Source organism: Hippocampus zosterae, chromosome 20, assembly GCF_025434085.1.
Source record: "Hippocampus zosterae strain Florida chromosome 20, ASM2543408v3, whole genome shotgun sequence".
Taxonomy (NCBI): domain Eukaryota; kingdom Metazoa; phylum Chordata; class Actinopteri; order Syngnathiformes; family Syngnathidae; genus Hippocampus; species Hippocampus zosterae.
Window position 1 is genome coordinate 9,161,452 of NC_067470.1, and position 21,564 is coordinate 9,183,015.

The window sequence follows — 21,564 nt, forward strand, 5'->3', positions numbered from 1 at the left end:
GTGTCTGTGCGTGTATGTGTGCGCTTTTGCCGCTTCCACAAATACAAAGTTCAAATGAGTAAGCGATAAATCATTAGTCATGGAATGAAACACTCGAAACGAGCATGACGAAAGTAGAAAGTCGGGCGCGTGTGCACATGGGTGTATCTATCCCGTATGGGCCCCATGCTGTAATCTCGTGGAGTGTGAGCTCTTGATTCTTTGCTCCAATTAGCGGCGCAACATTGGTCATGACACATATGGTTACCAAGCTGTTACATTTTGACCCATTAAATTCTGTATTTTTAAGATATTTCAAAATTTTTTTGAACGTTAAGACGTAATCTCTTGAAAAAACTTCATTCTTTTTTGTTTTTTTTCCTCCCAGTTGTGAATACTTTTTTTGTAGAATAAAATATATTTCATCTCGTAACATGATGCAATTATTCTTCTTAAAAGCTATTTTATTTTTAAATGGAACACTGTTCTTTAGGGTACCCCTCCCCCCACAGAAATGTATCAATGTTAGTCCAAACTATTCTGGCCTATGGTAGAAACACAAAACAAAAAGGTCAGGAAAAGCCTACTAGAACGTCTGAACTTTATTTTATGGTAATACTTTAATTGGGTTCGGGTGTGTGCTGACTCCCATTTAACATGATCTTGAATGTGATTAGTTGAATCTGAACAGTCACCTCCCCAGCTATAAGAGGGTGTGCACACTTTTGCAACTGCATTTTTTTAATCTCAAAAAGAAATAATTCATTTTCATCTTTGTTTTATATCGCAAAACCATTCCGTTTGAGCAGGGGTGTGTAGACTTTTTATATGCAGTGTAATTGTCAGCTTTCCAGATACAACATCTGCGCAAGCATGTGGCACACGTGTGTATGTGTGTGTGTGTGTGTGTGTGTATATGTGTGTGTCTGTGTGTGAATTGTGGTTTTGTCATTCAGTGCGTCATGAGATGTCTTAGTATGTGAGGGGAAAGCGGGCATCTATATGAGGTGCGGCATTTATTTCTCTGTTTGTTAACATGGGGGCTAATTCATTAATGTATGTTATTGTGAGCGGATGGAGCTCCTGTGAGTGATATGCAGTGCGCCCAACTGTCTATGTGTGCTGCTGAGATAATGTAAGGGTGAGCCGCTTTGAGGTACAGTATTTAGTAGTTCTGGACAACAGGGGGCGCTGCTGTTATAAATGACTGCCCGTCGTCTTGCACGCCATTCATTTCCTCACACATGTAAGGTGATACAAATGTGTGCTCTTCGTGTGGTGCATATTTTAGGGCTGAAAGAGTTTGTGAAAAACATTTGAAAACATTCCCTTAACAGTGTGAGTGCGATTTAACATGTGATTTTTATTTTTTTATTTTTTTTACCAAGGTCCAGAATTTTTTAACAAGCGATAAAAGAATCTTGAATAGAATAAATAATATTATATTTATGATATATAAATGTTTGGCGTTGCGTTAAGATATCAGTTAACCCTTTCATGCACCCTGTAACCTGATAACATGATAAGCTGTCCACTGTCGTAACCGCTGTCACATTTACTGACACATTTATTGACGTGTTAAGTGTCGCAGTCTTTGCGACTTGAAAACTGCATTCTCCTCCATTGCAAGGTCGATTTCAATTGCATGAATTGTTCAGCCCTAGTATATTTACATGTTGTCTTGTTGTTGTGTGTTGTTCTCTCCCGCCCCCCACCGCCCGCGGCCCACAGAGCAGTTAGTGTTGACCACCATTAGGCAGGACGGTTCCGAGCCTAAGGACCCCAGCCGGGGTGCGCGCCCCCGCCCGCCAGACAGGTTTGACAAAAGTGAGTGATGCAGGACCGGACGGCATTCGCAAAGGTGCATGTATGCCAGGAATAGATGTCACGAGACTCCTCCCTTCGGCTTACCCCCCGCCCCCACCCAGCCCTCGAGAGCTGAAACTAACGGCGACAAAAGTGCTCCGTTTGGTGGCAAAAAAGTGAGCGCCAAGGGATTGAGTAAAGTGTAGCTACTTGGGGGGGCCTGGGGTGATGAATGCCGGATTCGAACCCTCTCACTGCATGTGCTTATTTGGGGAAAAAGAAGGAACCGTTGTGACAAGGTCACATCTCGACAAAAATCGCAAAATATTCGATCTGAAATGTTCTCACGGTTATCGTTAAGGATGCGAACCGTTTCATCGGTACAATGTCGGCAGCGAGGTGACGACTGACGAGTGAGTGGGAATGTATTTGACAAACATTTACCAGAAAGCCCTTGCATGCTATGCAACACACAACACATGCCTGTCATGGCTGGACATGCCTGGCAAACGCTTGTACATGTGCATGTCTCAACCTTGCATGATTTATTTCTTTTGTTTATTATTAGCAAAGATGCAAGGTTCAATGCAAAAAAAAAATACAACAACAACCCAGAAGCAAAGGTGTGTTTACAAATATGGTGAAACAGTCCCAGCAGGCTCCGCAAGCATAAATGACGAGAAAAAAAAGCCGTATTCTCTTTCAAAGAAAAAATAATTGCGATGAGAAATAATCCTTCAGTCTCGTAAAAAATTGTCGTTATACAACTTTACAACAAAGATTCAGCGCCTCCACAAGCATAAATTACAAGAAAAGGAACATATTTTTGGAGGGAAAAAAATGACGATTAAAAAAAAAAAGCTTTTAATCGCATAAAAAATATGCTGTTGCACAACATGAATCTCATAAAATGATGCCGTATTATTATAATTGTTAATTTATTTTTGTGTCATTCCATAGTTTTATTGAAAAAAAAATTGCGCCATTCTTTGGGAAAAATTGTGACTCGTCATTGCTTTGTAATGATTTCTTCCCCCAAAAAATAAATTCACTATGTTCATTTAAAATTATGAATTTTTTCTGACTTGATTACAACTTTTTTCTTTGGGGGAAAAAAACCGACATAAAAACTTCTCATTCTCATTATCCGCACATTTTTTTCAATTGAAAACATTCCACTTTATTCTCATAACATTGTCATTTTTTTTGTCAATAAAATTTGACTTCATTCATGTATTGTGCCACTATTTTTGTAGAAAAAAAAAAAGAAAAAAAGCCGTCGCTCCAACATGTTTCGATGCATTAGTCCCTGCGGACAAACGATTTTTCCAGTCGAATCATTTGAGTCATTCGATGAATCGGTTCTTGTAGAACGAATGCACTTGACGTGATTTCAAACCGGTACGTTTGCGGTTACATGTGTCTCACGTGTAGGATGACGAGCGTGTCTTGGCTTAGCCGGCAGGTGAAGTTGCAGAGCAGACATAGCAAGGATTAGCATGCCCGCGCTGTATCGTTCGGCCCCGTAAGAGGCTTTTTCGCCTCTCTGCTCCCTGCTGATCCGTCACAGCGTGGGAAATTGACCCGGCGGCAAGGTGGGAGACCAGGTCGAGCAGAACCTGCATATAGCGGATAAAAAAGGGCTCGGGGGGCTCTCGCCGAAGAGCGACATGGCACTTAGCGGTCGACTGGGCCGATGGCATTCTATTGGTAATGTTTTTTATTTTCTCACTTCTGATCTTGACGTTCCCCTTTTTAGCCCAGAGCAAAATAAATAAATAAATACATAAAATGAATAAATCAGTTTTGGTTCAAAGTGCGGTGTTAGCGTTGTTACGGTAAAACCTTTACTAGCCGTTTTGGCAGTGTTTTTTTTTTTTACTTTTGTTGACTCACAAAAAAAGCACCTTTTGTGAGTCAACAAAAGAAGTGACAACAAAGTATGATTTGTTTTGTCAATTCGTTGACAGCTTATTCGATTCTCAAAAACCAGCGACATGAACTGTTACTCACACTCATTTCCAAATGAGACTTATGCTATTAGGCTAATGACGCTATTAGGCTAATGAAATGTAAAGCTAAAAGTCCCAGCGCTATCGTACTGGATTATATCATCACTCACAGAATCGTTCTTTCAAAAATTGCTTTGTCGCAAAAAAAAAAAATGCTGTGTAATGCACTGTAAATTGGCTGTTTATTTAGCAACCATCTTAGGCTTGTCATTAGCCGTTATGCTAATGCCTCCAGCAGGCTATTTAAGAAAGCATCTGCGTGGTAAAATCTTGGGGTGTCTCTCATACGTGTGCGACGTGATTGTGCGCGTAGCCAAATGGTCCCAATCGACTTGCTGATGGCTCCCAAACGGCTATCAGGCCGCAGTATCTTTTTGCTTTCCGAGTTCTGGGTTGAAGGTTAGCGTGTTACCACCCGCCCACTCGCACTCGCTTCTTACCCATGCGTCCGACCCCTACCGCGCTCCCGCTTTGCTTTTTATTGGTTAAAATTTATAGCGGGTTTCTAATCCCATCAAGAGGTGCTGAGTAACCCGAGCGTTGATCTGCTCGTAGCCAAAGTGGGGCTCCCGGAGAATAACATTATTGATCGGGAATGGCGCAGGCATAACAAAAGCCACTTGTGGACAACCGGGAAAGGCAGCATGTACAGTACATTTGAGGTTAAATGGCTCAACCTGATTTGCAGCGTGTAGCGATTGCCATTGTGACTTACGGGCCCGCAGGTAATAGCCTGCTCGCAGATCTACAGATAAGACAGACATTTGTTATCATTTGGCCGGTAAGGACTTTGACCCGTGCGGAGAGCTCACGGCTCGGTGTCGAATAGAATAGGCCTTTGAGTGCTTTGGGATACTCAATCCGCCAGACAAGGCTCCGGCCTTTATTAGTTTCTAAATTATTGAAGCACCAGACCGGGCTTGTTGTGTTCACTTGCAAGGAAGTGTGTTCCAGCCAGACTGACTCCCATGAGGAATTAGGTCTGAGTGAGTTTGAAAACTAATCTAATTTCCCACCCTCCATAATTGCTATTGAATATGAGACAATTTTTTTTTTTCAAGGACGTCACAATTGGGTGTTATGTTCGGCTTATGCTAAAATAAAAGCAAATGAGGCGTTGATAAATATGAAAAACTGTTTAGTCTATTAGTTGTTAACTTGCGACTCGCAATGTGAAGAATTCTATTCGACGACACTGTGATTTTGATTTGAATAAATTATTCACTACAGCTCTTAATTAAATTGAATCATGAATCGAATGTGATTATTGGATATGGTGCTTGGCAATATTGACAAGGTGTTCCATCTTGATAATGACCGTACCTTGAGATACGTGTGACTCAAGTTACGTGTTTTTCAAGATACGAGCCATTGTTTGTTTTAACTTTGACTTGTAAGCATTTTACAATTTGAACTACTTTCACTGTATGGTAACAATAGCCGATGAGGGGGACCGGGCCCGACCGGCAATAGCAAAAATCAAAAGTGACGTTCATTATAATTTTAGTGAGTTCCATTTTCGCCTTAATACCTTACATAAGCTTTTGGGGTTCATATTAAATATCTTTATTTCGGTATTACTCTACGTTCTTACGGCAGAAGGACGGCCAAACAGTCGGTCACGCTACATGACAGTATTACGCAATATTTATTTACCTTTTTATTTTTTATTTTTTTCAAATCTTGCACTCGATGAATACTCCATATGTTCAAAAACCTAATGCTAATACAAAAACTAATACAAATTAAAGCAAAGAATTTATGCAAAAAATACCCTGCTTTTAAAAAATTACTATAACTAGCCCCCCATCCCCCCAAAAAAATTCTAAATGAGACAAAAAAAAAAAAAAAAATCCTGAAATATTACAACCCGGGCTTCAGCTCATCAAAGATTGCCAGACAGTGGATCGAACCAGTCGCCGTTCATTCACGCATATGTGCTACTGTCCCTTTAAGAAAGCGGAGCCCCGAGTTTGCCCCCCTCTTCTTTCTCCTCCCCATTTTCCCCACCCACTCACGGAGGCTCTCCACTCCATATGGCTTCCTCTCGTCATCCGGGCTGTCGGGAGCAGCAGCAGCGGCGACAACGCGCCGCTTGCCATCACGCCGGAGGGAGGAGGCACCTGCGATTGTAGGACTAAGTCGGATTGTAGTAGTAGCAGGAGAGTTTCGTGATGGAGAGGCGTCGGAGTCGGAGGGGGCCGACATCTTGACATCCGGACTTCCTTCTTGGAAGAGCCGTCGCTTTGGTTCCGTCCGTTTGTCCGTCCAGGTCTGCAGCTGAGTCAATGGCGTGCGGGGCGGGGCTGGGGGAGTCGGAGGGAGGGTTGGGGGGGGCGAGATTGTTGCATCCTCTTGTCACTTGACAGGGTTCTCCATGTGCTGCTTCCTGGAGGTGGGCCCGGTGTGTTTGTTGCCTATTGTGCACCCCTCAGCACATCCATTATTAGCACAAGGCAGGGGGGGGGGGGCAAGAGTGGGAGGGTGTCCCACAGGCGCATGGAAAGGGAACACACACACTCAGCTTACAGTAAATGTCTTTTGAGTGTGTGTGTGTGTGTGTGTGTGTGTGTGTGTGTTACCCTCCATCCACCCACCCTCATCTGCCTGTCTGTCTCTCACCATTCACCCCCCACCCCTTCCTTATCCTTATACCCACCCACTCCCTCCACACTCCCCGCCCCTTACTCACCCAGCCTCGCCTCTGTCTCATCAATCCAACGGCGCAGGACCCGCTTGCTCGTCGGCCGGCTACCACAAGGCGGATGATGAGATGTCCGGCACCACGTCGCAGGCGGAGCCCGTAGACGCCACGGCGCGCGGCGTGCTGCTCAACCGGCCCCAGACCACCAAGTTCTGCGACAACCACGTCAGGTAGGCACCGATCACATCAACGCGCAAAGAAAAAAAGAAACCCGACAAAAAAACTCACATACAACCCCTTGTTCAATGAAATATTGTAATGAGACCCGGGTAACTTTTTCCAGCATTAAAGTGATCAATATAGAACATAAGTTAGTGAGAAGAAATCAAAACAAACAAATGCGGTTGCACAAGTGCGCAGGCCTGTTTATAAATGAGGATGTGGCTGTGCTCAGAATGAACCAATCAGATTCCAACTCAAAACTGTCACCATTTCAAGTGCCTCTGATTAACCCCCAATAAAGTTCAGATGTTCTAGTGGGATTTTCTTGACATTTGTGTCGCCACAGCTGACGGCGCAAGCTGTCATGAAAGGAAAAAAAACCCCAACAAAATCCTGTCTTCTCATGTCTGGACAAGGGGGCGGGGTCTTAATCTTTCAGAGAAAAAAACCCCACACTTGTCATCTCCCAAACACACGTAGGAAAATATATGGTCCCCCGACACCAAGATTGAACTTTTATTTTGCATTCATTTTTTAAAAAAGTAGGTTTGGCGCCATGTCAGTGGTGGTACAAATCCTTGAAGAGAAAAGAAAATGTCAAGAAAAGCCGACCGGAACATCTGAACTTTATTTGGGATGAATCAGAAGCCCTTTAAAAGATGGCAGTTGTGTGCCGAGTAATCTGACATGAGTTCGAGTGTGAGTGGTTCCTTCGAAACACAGCCACATCCCCAGTTATAAGGAGGGTGTGCGCACTTGTGCAACCACATTAGCTCACTTGATTGTTGTCCTTACATTCCTGAAACAGTTTCACTTTTTTTTTTCCAATGGGCTTTTAAAAGTTGTCGGTCACAAGAACGGTGTAAAAAAGGTTTTGAAATAGTTAGGATTGGTCTCATTTGTTTATTTCACGAAAAAGCTGCCATTTGAACACGGGTGTGTGGACTTATTATATGTCCTGCATATGCAACAAATCGTTTTTTTTTTGTTTGTTTGTTTTTTTACACATTTCTGCCAAAAACACATGTTAAGGTCCTCAAGAGAAAGACATCACTTGTGGAAGTAGATAAGAAGGGACTTTAATAGCTCATCCATTATGTGATTTTTTGCGGCAGTCCCAAAGGTGAGAGGCCCAAAGTGGAACTGTGGCCACAGTTGAAATTTGACTTAATCAGTGCGTGCACAAAAATATTTAGGAATAGATTTTTTTGGGGGGTGCTCTAATCTTAATGTATTTTCATCTAATATTTTTTTGCTAGTTTTTGTGCTTTATTTTCAGAATTTTGTGTATTTTCATAAATCCCTTTTTTGTATTTTTGAAGTATTTAGGTGCTTTAAACATTTTTTTTGTCTTGTTTCTTTTCCAATTTTATTCTCATATTTTTTATAGATTTGTTGTCAAGTATTTTTTTCATCTAAACTAATTTTTTGGTTGTTTTTCTGTCTCTTTTTTTTTGTCTGGTAAATTTATTTTTATGCATTGTTTTTGTATGATCAAAACAACTTTTAAGACAACCCTCATCATTTTTGCTCACTGCTATCCAAACTATTCACAGTGTTTTGGAGTGACAATATTGTGGGCTACATGTTTTTTCCGCAAATACGAAGAGTAAAAGTGTGCGGTAGTCTGTCACTCAGTGCATCGTGGCCAACATATCGTAAGCAGCTGCACCCAACGGGTGGGAAGCTCTTCCGCTGGTGTCTTCTGTTTTTGGAAAAAACAGTACAGGCGTTTTTTAAGTTAACGCCATAGTCAAAAGAAAGAAAAAAAGAAAACAGCGAACACAGGTGGCGAGGGCTGGCTTTCTATAGTGGATAGTGAGTGCAACAAAGCGGCACTAATGCACAGGTTGCATAAAAAGTGGTGACGGTGAAATATGGAGCTGCAGAGCAGAGCCAGATAAAAGCTCCGAGGCTTTAATCTTACTGCAATCAATACGGCTCGTGAAGGGTTTCAGGAAGACCCGCGCCGCTGCATTTTCAAACCTGAATGGCATTAGGTCGGCTCCTGAAAGCCGAGATTTTTTTCAACTAATATTGGCGCAGCAATTGAGCCAAGAGAGCCCTCCGGTTGCCGAAAATACACACAAATCACAGCACTTTGCATCACAATGGTGGCGTGTGTCCCACCTGGGTTTAAGTTATAGATTTTGACATTGTACGTGAGTGTTAGAGAAGTATTTGGTTGGAAAATCCACAAATATTATGGCAAAAAAACCAAACAAAAACTGCAGTATAGCAGGCACTGGGCCCCTGCATATTCACGGTTTGGCACATGCGAACTCGCCTATAAAACATATTTTTGACAATTTTTTTTTGTGGGGAAATGTCTATTGGCAGTACATCACCGCTGATTTAAGAAATTTTATTTTTTATTTTTTGCCAGGGGAATTAAAGTGTTTCGAGACAGTTACAATATGTGTTCCATTTGATTTATTCAATGAAAAATACAGAGCAAAAGCTAGACATTAAGCGAAAATTCTGAAATATAAATAATTATATTTTTAAAAAATTACAACGTAAAATGTTATTTATTAATTTATTTGAAATTTACGAATTAATCCGTGATTTAATTTTAAAAAATAATAAAATAATTTCTTCAAGCAAAAAACGTTATAAATTACAGGTAGAACAAAAGCAAAAATCGGCTGATTTAATTTTTTGGGTTTATGTTGTAATGTGTTCAGCAAGGGGAAAAAAAGCCGATTTGAAAAGAGCTAATATCAGTTGATTAAATCAGCCAATTGATGAATTGGTGGGGCTCTAATAAGAACATTGGGGGGGGGGGGTCAATTGCAAAGGTACCAAAGCAAAATGAGTGTTTATATTCAGGATATAACTTTTCATGCTTTTTATTTATTGATTTGCTTTTTCCGCAGAAGCCTGATGGTTTTGTGCTAATACTGCTATTTGCAACAGTTCATAATTCCCTCCCATGATATGATGATAAATCATTTCAAACCTCCTTCTTTTAACCCTTTCAGGGACAGCAGTTACTACAGTGGACAGCTTATCATGTTATAAGGTTACAGAGTGCATGAAAGAGTTAAAGTGCCTCGCTCCTTCCTATCTGTCCACTCCAAAGCTCACCATGAAGGACCTTTTTTCTTTTTTTGAAGGCCATTTACGAACACTGAAAGAAGCTTTTAGGCTTTTAGTACTCAATATGGTTATGTGATCAATACATTTGATTGAAGTCGCTGACAGTCCCGCCCCCGCTGTTTTTGTCAGAGTGCTCGGTCCAAATTTATCTTAGAAGTTTTTGTATATTTATAGGCGACATCCACTGTGACGTTTTTCGCCTTCAAGGTTTCAAACGGTGCATTGATTAACCCTTTCAGGGACAGCGGTTACTACAGTGGACAGGCTTATCATGTTATCAGGTTACAGGGTGCATGAAAGGGTTAAAAACCTGGTCTGTGAAAGGGTGCTCGTGAGTTAATGGCGACTCTCTCTCCCTCCATCTGACGCGCGATCTTCTCATCCCCCGTCGGCCGCCGACAGTACCACCAAATATGGCATCCTCTCCTTCCTTCCCCGCTTCATGTACGAGCAGATCAGGAGGGCGGCCAACGCCTTCTTCCTTTTCATCACACTCATGCAGGTAAGCGACTTGTATGATAGTCAGTTATTTTTTTTTTTACAATTGTGCTTAACAGTTGGACAGAAGAAAGACTTCATATTTTGGAGTATAGTTTTCGTTCAATATTTTGTCATTTTTCTTTTTTTTAATTTATAAATGTTCTATTTCACATTTTCTTTGTGATATTTTTAATCTTTAACCAAAATTATTGCACTATGTCACCGTTATTTATTTCATAAGACAATTTGAGATTTTGGTACAGATTTAAGAAAGGATCATGGAAGTTAACACAGACGATTTGCTTTCGCGGGCCACATAAAATGACGTCGCGGGCCTTGACTTTGACAGCTGTGATTTAGCGTGTTCCATTAACCTGCCATGCATGTTATTGGAATGTTATCAGTTTACAGTCGCAGTACCCAGAGAAAACCCACGCAAGCATGTGGAGGACATGTAAACTCCACACAGGAAGGCCAATCGAACCCTGTACCTCTGCACTGTGAGGCCAACGTGCTAACCAGTTGACCACTGTGCCGCCCTTTTTTATATTATGCTTTTAAAAAATATTTTCATGGTTGCTATTGTTTATAATTTTCTGATGTTTTTTGGTCTAATATATTTTAGTATTTGTTCTTTATTTTTTATCAAGCACCTTTTTTGTCTAGAATTTTTTTTCCCCAATTTTGTTTGTGTTTTGTCTTATTTTGTATTTCTTTCAGGGTTTTTATTTTTTGTTATATTTTTATTTATTTATTTATTCATTGTTCAGGGTTTTATTGTGTGTATATTGTTTATTTGAACATTTAGTTTAGGGTCTGATTCTGATGGTTTTGTAATTCTATGTTTTTGTGCAATGTTTCATTTCTTTTTTTTGTAATATTTTTGATCTTCTGATATATATATATATATATATATATATATATATATAATTGTATTTATTTATTTTGTTATGCATTTTGCCTTTCTAATATTTAAATATTTATCTTCAGATTTACAGATATGAAGCGAGAGCATATGACATGAAGGTCCTGTGTTTTCAAAACTAGCTGTTATTATTACTCTGGATTTTGACCTGTGCCCTCCCCGTCAGCAAATCCCCGACGTCTCTCCGACCGGCCGCTACACTACGCTGGTGCCGCTTATCTTCATCCTCACCGTGGCCGGCATCAAGGAGATCATCGAAGACTACGTGAGTACCTCGCCGCCATCCTCGCTGACCCTGCTGCCGCCCAGCGCTAGCGTTTAAAAAAAAAAAAAGCATGTCAACCCTTTTCTCCGGGGCAGAAACGACATAAAGCGGACAACACGGTCAACAAGAAGAAGACCACAGGTATCCGTCTAATGAATTAACCACCACTCTGCATGTGTGGCTTTGTTTTCCCTGGGCTGTTGTGTGTCGCTCATTCCTCACTTTGCTATGACAAGTGCATTAGAGCTCTTTTTGAAAAGGCTGACTGACAGCTGCTGTTGTCCTTCCTGTCTGTCAGTGTTGCGTAACGGAGCCTGGCAGACCATCATCTGGAAGCAGGTAACGCTTTATCCTGAAAAAAAAAGGAAAAATAGAGATTTGAAGGAAAATTTTATATCTCAAGCCTCTCTCATCCTGCATTTTGCGCCTACAGAAAGCAACGGCTGTAGGTTCAAGTACATGTTTCGCGACGATTATTCGTGATACATTTGTTAGTTTTGAAAAAAAAATGTTTACTGTCAAAGCATAAATAAAATAAAAATATATTTTAGTATTTCTGACAATAGTTTTTTCCCGTGGTACAGTATTGAGGAACGAAAGCTTCCTGATTTGGACAATAGGATTTTGAAGTATGTGAACCTGCTCAGTTGTAGTCCAATTAAAAGGCGGATTAACCATTGTACCGCTGTGCCGTCTGTCATTTTATGTCATCTCTAACGGCTGCTCACTAATTTTTTCTTTGTTCACCCCCCGCCCAATCACCCCATCTGGCCTACATCATGCCATTGCCGTGCCGACCAACAGGTGGCAGTAGGAGACATAGTGAAGGTGACCAATGGCCAGCACCTTCCGGCTGACATGGTGATTGTGTCGTCCAGGTCAGAGTGTGTACATGAATGCACGTTGGCTGTGCAGTATGTGGTTTTACAAACACGACTTCCACACGTGGTCCACAGTGAACCTCAGGCCATGTGCTATACGGAGACCTCGAACCTCGATGGGGAAACCAACCTGAAGATTCGACAGGTACAATGAACTTTTTTTTTTTAAACATTGAGGGAAGGTTTTAGTCACGTACTATTTATCAAATTGTATTTTATTCAGTTTTTTAAAATTTTAATGTTCATTTTAAATTAACATTTTGGGGGATTTCTAAATAAATAATCCAAATCGTTATTCACATTTTTTTCTATTGTAATATGTTTTTTCATGTGCTTGAATATTGTTTTATTTTTTTAAGTCGATATTTTTGTACTGTGGTTTTTATTTTAATCACTTCATTTTAACAGAAATGTTATTTTAAACATCAATTTTAAATAGTTTTTTTCATTTATTGGGATTACGAACTAATTGTATTTTCTTTCACTTTAAATGTCAATTTTCATTTTGTTTTTTTAATTAGGATGATTTCAATTGTGATTCATTTACATATCTATTTTGTTTAAAAATGCCGTACGGATGTGCTTGTACTTGCAGGGTCTGTCGCTAACAGCGGGCATCCAGGCCCTTGAGGACCTGATGTCCTTATCTGGTGTCTTGGAATGCGAAGGTCCCAACAGACATTTGTACGATTTCACCGGCACGCTGCGGCTGGAAAACCAAAAGTATGACACACACACATACAGGCGCACACGCACACTGGGTTGCATTGCATAATGGATTTTTAACCTCCTCAGTGCTGCTCCTCTGGGCCCAGACCAGGTCCTGCTGCGTGGCGCTCAGATCCGAAACACTCAGTGGGTGGTGGGAATTGTGGTCTACACCGGCCACGACTCCAAACTCATGCAGGTAAAACGATCCCAACATCATTTTACATGGAGATTTCTACTCAGACGTCTCTTTTCTGGCAAAAAAAAAAAAAGAACTCCACCAAGGCGCCCTTGAAGCGCTCCAATGTTGAGAGGGTGACCAACATGCAGATCCTGGTGCTTTTTGGCATCCTGTTGGTCATGGCCTTGGTCAGCTCGGTGGGAGCCGCCATCTGGAACAGGCAGTACACCGAAGAAGCTTGCTGGTATCTGTCCCGACAAGGTGAGGCCAATTTAAGACACTATGACCTACATCCTTCCATCCATGGAAAGCCTTTTAATGTTTTTTTGTTTTGTTTTGTTTTGTTTTGTTTTTTGGTGATGGATTATAGGTGACATCTCTACTAACTTTGCATACAACCTGCTGACCTTCATCATCCTGTACAACAACCTAATTCCCATCAGCCTGCTGGTCACGCTGGAGGTGGTCAAGTTCACACAGGCCCTCTTCATCAACTGGGTACGCAGACGTGGTATCGCAAATTTCAAAATCATACTAGTCTCTTTAGCGGTTATCCCGTCCTTAATACAGGCTTCTGTTGCAAGAAGTGTGAGCCAGAAGGAAAGAGCTTGTAAGAGATGATAAATGTTCACAATTTTAGATCAGCCATGCTTATTTGGTAGTGTATCAGTCATATTAAAGCTCATTTATCAGTATCAGTACTGGTATCGGTGGAACGTGGCTCTTTTTTGTACTTGATATCAAGCATAAGTTGATACAGGCTGATTTTGATGTGTTATTTTGTATCAGTCATGTTTAATGGATGTGTTGATATCACTACTGGTATCAACATTTGGCCGACTTGGTATGGTAACACATTAAGAGTGGTATTGATGTCACAAGTGGTATTGCAATTAATAGCATTTAAGTTGTTAACTCAACAATATCAGGTTTATCATCATTGATACTACCCTCTCCTTTAGTTGATATCGTGTCAGGCATATTTTGCAGGATTCTTTTACTTGGTATCGTATCAATCATTGACAGTGGTATTGATATCACTTTCCGTATTACTTGGCATTGTATGCGGTCATATTACGGGTGGAATTGATTTCCCTCGTGGTATCTCAGGTTTAAATCGGGATCTCTGACCAATATCAGTTTTAGTATCAGCGATACTAGCTTCTCTGTTATTTGATATTGTATCAGCCGTGTTTAAGATAATGCAGGTTATCGGATGTCATTGTTCTATTGCTAGAATTGAGTTGTGTTCTATAATTTTTTTTTTTTTTTTAAGGATGTGGAGATGTACTACGCTGAGACGGACACGCCAGCGATGGCTCGAACGTCCAACCTGAATGAGGAGCTGGGCCAGGTTCTCCTGCGCTTTGTATTTCACATTTGTCAGCATATTTTGCATATTATTTACCCATTTGATTATTTTTATTCTTTTTTTTTAAACAGGTGAAGTATTTGTTTTCGGACAAGACGGGCACACTCACCTGCAACGTCATGCACTTTAAGAAGTGCACCATCGCAGGAATCACTTATGGGTAAGCATTTTTTTCCTTTAAAAAAACAAACAAATGCTTTACTTTTAGACCCTCCAATCCTTCTTTTTGTTTACTAATTCCCAACTCCTCTATGCATTCATTCACCTCACTTGTTTCATTTAACTCCGGCATGCTTGACGAGAACAAACTAATCAACTCATCCACTTGATTTCCCTTCCGCAACCCCAATTATTACCACAGCCACTTCCCTGATCTCGACTGCGATCGTTCGATGGAGGACTTCAGGTGAGTTGAGCCGCCTTCCGGTCTGTCTGTTGGGCTTTCTTGTGTGAGTCATGATTGCCTTTTTGTGGGGAGGTAGTGGAGTGGATGGGGTATCAATTAGTTGGCAACGGCGAAGCTTCCCAATTGATTTGTTTTCTTTTGTTCTTGACAGCAATCTGCCGTCCAGCAGCAACAACTCCACCGAGTTTGACGATCCGGCTCTCATCCAGAACATCGAAAATGGCCACGTATGTGTCGCGTTAAAGCAAGCTGACTTCTCCATGACAAATAACATTTTGGGCATATTAATTTATGTATTAGAACTTCACATCTTGTAATTAATTGAATTATTTTGAGATGACAAATAATGTTATGGTAAATTTTATGTTTATTTTTTTTACATTGCAATTTATGAGCAATTTCAAGCAGACATTTTTTATTTCATTGACCGCCTTCGCAGTGGCGACATGCTGTTTGCCAAGAAAAATAAGATGGTCAAAATATTTGTAAGAACAGAAGAAAGTTTGCACACACTTCACACTCGGATAAAATAATCGATCTTTCTTTCGTGCATTGTAAGGTTTAAAAAAAAAGGCAAAATAATAACTCTTTCATTACAGCATTGTAAGGTTGAAACAAAAAATGGCTCAGTAGCGCCCTCTAAAGTTTTCACAAAGCAGCTCCAGCTGGAGGTTTCACGAAGATCCAAAACCTGCAAATTAAAGTTCTGCATATATACCGTAATTCATTTAATAAAATAAAAATGCAGAATAACATTTGGGGAAATTGAATATAATACAGTAAATATTTTTGTATGTGTACCTTTTCTTGCTCCAACAAATACATACCTGTTACAGCTGCCACTGTTGTGAAAGCGCTATATAAATCAGCATGTATTGTATTGTATTGTCAACTCATATGGTTTAGCCATAGTTCATACGGATTTTGTGGTGAATCTTACGTATATGGCCGTATCGCACAAATCATACGGATTCTGAAAATTTCCGTTTTTTGTTTTTTTTTTCCCCCTAACAGGTAGTTTCCGTGTGCTTTTGCCCAAAATGGTGCTAGTCTACTCAAATGCTTTAATTTCTGGTAACTTAAGTAATGCCACTAAGTAGAATGATGATTAGACATTAACCAGACATTGTATTATGGAGATCTGCAATAAATATCATTGAAAATTTAGTGGGTTTTTTTCTGCCGTTATTTTGACATATAAAATGCTTTGGTACGTTCTAAGGATTTTTTGCTCTTTATAAGGATTTTTTTGGTAGTTTATACAGGTATGCAAATATTGATATTGACTTGCTGACAAGGGGTTTGGTTTATGGTTGGATGGATTTTATTTTATCGTTGCGGTTCCCTCTCCTAGCTAACGCCATCATGCCTTAGTTATTATAATTTAATCCATTTTTTTAAAGTATGCCGTTCTTCACAAATGCACCTTCGACCTGTCTGCAGCTGACGTCGCCTCAGATACGCGAGTTCTTGACCATGATGGCCGTTTGCCACACGGTGGTGCCGGAGCGCGAAAACGACCAGATCATTTACCAGGCCTCCTCGCCTGACGAGGGCGCTCTTGTCAAGGGGGCCAAAGGTCTCGGCTTCGTCTTCACAGCCCGGACGCCGGATTCGGTCATCATCGATGCCGTAAGTCTCAAACGTGGTCTCGATCTTGTTTGGAGCTGCAGAGGAGTTGACGTTGTGTTGTTCTGTTGCAGAGAGGAAAGGAGATGACCTACCAGTTGCTGAATGTGTTGGAGTTTTCCAGGTCTTCATTGTGTTTCATAAATTTCATGAAAAAAAAACCCCAAAGATTGTCGTGAACCTCAAACGTTCTCTTTTCAGTAACCGCAAGCGCATGTCTGCGGTGGTGAGGACCCCTAACGGGAGGCTGCGGCTCTACTGCAAAGGAGCGGTAGGTTCATTCCCATTGGTGATGGCGCTAGTTATTCTCAGCTACTGGTATCGTGATACCAGTCTTGTACAGTCGTGTTAAAGTCAATGGTGTTTGTCACAGCAGCCTCGGGTTGATTTCATATTGGTGTGCGTGATATCACATCAGTCGATATGTGTATCTGTTACAGTATCAATCTCGACATAAATGTATGTATTTCAGGATAATGTGATATTTGAACGTCTTAATGAGGACTCTCAGTACAAAGAGTTGACCATTGCTCACCTAGAGCAGTTTGCCACGGAAGGTCAGTAATGCGAGCAAAGGGGGGAAATATCTTTTTCTTTTCCGCTGCCTTCCTGAGTCGTTTCCATCCATGCAGGCCTGAGGACCTTGTGTTTCGCCTACGTGGACCTGCGAGAGGACGCCTACCAGGAGTGGCTGAAGGAATACAACCGCGTCAGCACCGTGCTCAAGGACAGAGCGCAAAAACTAGAGGAGTGCTACGAGCTACTGGAAAAGGTCCGGTCAAGTTCCCTAATATCCTCCTTGGCATCGCTTGCTTGGTATTATATTGACCACGTTGACGTTGGTGGTGGTTGGTATTATTTGTACCAGTATTGGTCTCGGTGATAGCAAGTTAATTTTCTTGTTATTGTATCATCATCCTGAAGATGTTATCAAACTCTCACCCCTCCTAGTTGGTGGGTATTGGTATTGGTTATGAATATCAGCATTGGTATCACACACTCCTCATTGTCTTGTGACTAACCCAAGTAAATACGTTTATTAGCGTGATTCACCCTATTGAGCCCGCAGAGCGACATGCTAGATGTCAGATCCCTGACCACCAGCAGGTGGCGCGGATGCTCCACTTGCATCATACGTGCCAGTTTTCTGAGTTGCGTGTTCACCTATCAAGCTCCATAGGTGGGGAGAAGATTTGGAGGTGCCCAAAGGAGGGAGTCATGAGTGGGAGGCTTGTGGGGGTAAAAAGAGGAAGCGGGAGGAGAAGGAGACCACAAGTCTAATTAGCCCGCATGCCAGCCTGCCAAGAGCCCCCCCAATAAAAATGTAGTCAACAACATAGCAGTGTTACCATGTGGGGAGTGTTTGTGAATGTGTCTAATAAGCGTACATGTGTGTTTAATTGCTGTGCAAATTGAAGTCAAGGGGAAGAAAGGGGTGAGAGGCGCAGGGTGGTAACGGTTGGATTTTTGGCATCAAAGTCACGGGGCGTCCAGAAGAGCCACTTTTGGCCTTGCCGCCATAATTGGAAGTGAATGATGTTATTGGCGTGATGGCAGCCCTCACACACACGCACAAGCTGTCCTGCTCAATTTGTACTTGGACATTCACACTCGACGGACAGAAACATATGCAGCCTTCGGGAAGCAATTTAAAAGTTCCAATACCAAGGCGGATATAAATAAAAGCATTTCAACTTTGACAACATTCCATTAGATAACTTACATGAACTTATATTTTATTGATACGAGACTTGGTAAACAAGAAGGCATTATCCTGATACTATTGCTCATGTAATATAACAAAGCAAAATATAAAAACCAAAATGAAGGAAATCTTCTCTCACAAAGTTTTTTGGGTTTTTTTTCCATAACGCAATAGAACCTCCTCCTGCTGGGCGCTACCGCCATAGAGGATCGCCTGCAGGCCGGCGTCCCCGAAACCATCGCCACACTGATGCGGGCAGACATCAAGATCTGGGTTCTGACCGGAGACAAGCAAGAGACAGCCATCAACATCGGTAAGAGGATATCATGGCCAGTGTTTTTTTTTTTTGTGTTAGGTGTCACCTTTAATTTGACCTTCTCAACCCGTGTGCTCCTTAGGCTACTCGTGCCGCTTGGTGACACACGGCATGTCCCTCATCATCGTCAACGAGGACTCCCTGGACGTGAGTACTGCTTTCCCCCTTCCTCTCCTTGCTGCTTGCGTTGTGTATGCTTGGCGGTTGCCGTGGAATCTGGGGCGCGGTCCCACCCGCCAGATGAATGGGCGGGGCTCTTTGTGCGCTCACAGGTAATTAAAGTCTCCGGTGTCCCCTGTATTTCTGGAGACACCTTTGTCTGTCTTTGTCATGGATTTTGCACACACACAAGCCTACCGGGCTTTTAACTATTGCTTGTTGTTCTGTTGTGAGGGAAACTTTGATATTAAAATTTCTAAGATTGATTTTTTTAGTGTACATTTTATGGCCAGCACTCACCTGACCTTAGTTGGTTTTCTCATGCTCATTTTAAGGTATTTTTATCAGTCACGCTGTTTACATTAGGGATGGGCCCAGCAATCAATATCGCCCCATTAAAGCCTTATTTCCCAGTATCGCCTTCTCGCGAAGGCCCTCTATAGGGGTGTTCACACGGCACACATTTGCTGTGTGATATCAGCCATATTAAAGTTGGTGTCATTGTCATTATCATAGTTATCTGAAATGCCAGGTTTTCTTACCTTGTATCATTGCCATCATATTGATCTTGATGTTGTCGTTTACAATACCGTCCTCTCTTTCACTCAGTATCAGCGAACGAGATCAATATTTGTATCAGCCTCTTTAACGTGCAGTTGTCGCGGTCAGAATGTCTTCCCATATCGCTGTATCTGCCGAATGGAAGCGTTTGCATGGTCTATTTTTGTCACTGTCTTGTTTGTCTAATTCAAGTCGCGTCTTTACGCTCAAGACGCCATCATGTGTGACGACTTTGCCCAAAGTGTTTTGATTTGATTCCTGTCATGTGTCTCTCTTTCTCTCGCGCACACACACACACACACACACACACAAAAGCTTGGTCTTTGAGACCACATGGTGATTCATGACTCATAAAATGTAAAAGCTTGGCGCTGAATAATGTGCGAGGCTTCGTTGTTTGTCCAAATGTGCTAAACTGTACAAGGCATTTTCTATTTACATTCACAACTTTCTCACTTCATCAAGGTTGTTACACAGATGACGGATTGCCGCGTGCGCTGCCAGCATCTTGCCTGACAACCTAATATTTAGCTTATGAAAAAAGGAAAAAAATGGTGACTCAACGCCTTTGGAACCTACTAGTTGAAAATCTCAGTGGGCTTCATGTAAAGGGAAATTATCATGGCAAATGTGTTAATGCGCCACATACTATGGACACAGTGCGTCTGAAGTGCTGCCTCCAACAATGAAAATTTTGTTGACTTTATTTTACTTCAGCTAAAGAAAACTGTCTAGGTCTTTGACCTATTTAGAGCTGCAGACTCAACAATTGAATTCATTTTTCGTTTTATGTGAGTGGATTATCCTTAATAGAGTTTGGATAACTGTGTTTACAAACTGGCTGGCTTTGAAAAATAAGAGTTGGGTTTTTCCTGACGTCTTTGCTCGTGGAAGTTGCCAGGAGTTGGTGTGTGTATGTGTGTGACACTTACTCGCACTTAAAATAACTTTGCTGGTGTTTTACAATGTGACTTGAACCAGAACTTGCATATCATCAGTCGCACCTCTTGTGTGACCTTCTCTGGTCCTCTCAAAGCCTCATTTCCACCGCAGAAGAGAACCATGGCAAATGTCTAAAATGAAGTAGTACTCTGCAAAGGCTCTGGGATATTTGTTTTCAGTATCAGCGATACCAGCATCTCCCACATGATATCTAATGTCTTAAATTAAAGTTTGTATTGGTAATCAGGATTGGTATGAGTGACATGAGTCTCTTTTTGTATTTGTTGCATTGGTATCGACGATACCATCCACTTTTTAATGTGATATAATATCGGTCATGTTAGGCCAACTTTGTATTGGCTTTTGGGACCAGTTATACCCGCCAATCTTACTTGATATCTTGTTGTTATTGCCAATATCAGCCTCCCTGCATAATATTGTAGCAGTCATGTTAAAGTTTCTGTTGATCATCAGTGTTGGTATCAGCTCTCCTTGAAATGTTGTGGCCTCTCGAGTTGATATCGTATGTAGCTTTCTCTTGTGGCTATCAAATCAGTCATGTTAAAATTTGTATCAGTTCTCAATGTGGAAATCGGTGATACCAGCCTCCCCTACTTTATCCCATTTTGGTATCAACAATACCATCGTCTCTCTTAGTAGTTATTGTGTTGTGTTGGTGATAATTAATCCGGCATTGTGTAGTGCTCATCAATTACAGTATGAGTGTCGTTCAGTCATATTAAAGTTATCTTTACTGAGCTCCTGAGAATGGTTGATTTCATTTGATCTCTGAAGCAAAGCAGGGTCTTACCCTGGCAGCAACATAGATTTTCTTTTTTTTTTCACTTCCTGTATAACATCCCAATACTTTGAGGCCACCTTTTACAGTCTTTCAGAATGGCCTATCTGTTTGAATGCCAATCTGAGTAGTGGATTCCTTCCCTGCATGTCTCATTCACACCACCAAGTCCACGTCTGTCAGCACCTTGTCTTTGAGTAGGAAGCAACGGCAACCTCTGCGCCTGGCATGTGTGTGTGTGTGTGTGTGTGTGTGTGTGAGGGGAAAGTGGGAGCGAGCACTTGAGATCCGCAAAATTTTATGGAGGTGGGGGGGGGGGGCTGTTGGAGCTCTCCTTTTGGTCCGCCTCTATGTGAGTGATGCCTGCTGGCTAACGTGACCATCATAGATGCCACACACACACACACAAATGCTGGCGGTATGCATGTGTAACGTCTTATTCGGCATTCCCAGCGGATGCATGAGTACAC

General features: G+C 41.5%; 1 protein-coding gene across 10 annotated transcripts in view; it reads left to right on the forward strand.

The window, feature by feature from the left end:
• The window catches only part of atp8a2 (ATPase phospholipid transporting 8A2), a 45,265-nt gene that overhangs the window by 1,160 nt on the left and 22,541 nt on the right, over window positions 1-21,564 (forward strand). For 4 of the 10 annotated variants that reach the window (XM_052054768.1, XM_052054764.1, XM_052054763.1 and 1 more), the window contains exons 2-24: window positions 1,711-1,806; window positions 6,494-6,671; window positions 10,168-10,267; window positions 11,337-11,435; window positions 11,531-11,576; window positions 11,734-11,774; window positions 12,240-12,313; window positions 12,392-12,461; window positions 12,912-13,039; window positions 13,112-13,223; window positions 13,298-13,466; window positions 13,576-13,703; window positions 14,482-14,559; window positions 14,649-14,737; window positions 14,939-14,983; window positions 15,135-15,210; window positions 16,427-16,615; window positions 16,687-16,736; window positions 16,814-16,883; window positions 17,085-17,169; window positions 17,245-17,384; window positions 18,492-18,630; window positions 18,716-18,780. In XM_052054768.1, the coding sequence (XP_051910728.1) occupies window positions 1,711-1,806; window positions 6,494-6,671; window positions 10,168-10,267; window positions 11,337-11,435; window positions 11,531-11,576; window positions 11,734-11,774; window positions 12,240-12,313; window positions 12,392-12,461; window positions 12,912-13,039; window positions 13,112-13,223; window positions 13,298-13,466; window positions 13,576-13,703; window positions 14,482-14,559; window positions 14,649-14,737; window positions 14,939-14,983; window positions 15,135-15,210; window positions 16,427-16,615; window positions 16,687-16,736; window positions 16,814-16,883; window positions 17,085-17,169; window positions 17,245-17,384; window positions 18,492-18,630; window positions 18,716-18,780 (2,267 nt within the window). Of the gene's footprint in view, window positions 1-1,710; window positions 1,807-5,707; window positions 6,070-6,493; window positions 6,672-10,167; window positions 10,268-11,336; window positions 11,436-11,530; window positions 11,577-11,733; window positions 11,775-12,239; window positions 12,314-12,391; window positions 12,462-12,911; window positions 13,040-13,111; window positions 13,224-13,297; window positions 13,467-13,575; window positions 13,704-14,481; window positions 14,560-14,648; window positions 14,738-14,938; window positions 14,984-15,134; window positions 15,211-16,426; window positions 16,616-16,686; window positions 16,737-16,813; window positions 16,884-17,084; window positions 17,170-17,244; window positions 17,385-18,491; window positions 18,631-18,715; window positions 18,781-21,564 lie in introns of those variants that run through there. The other 6 variants (XM_052054765.1, XM_052054772.1, XM_052054773.1 and 3 more) reach the window with 6 other exon arrangements.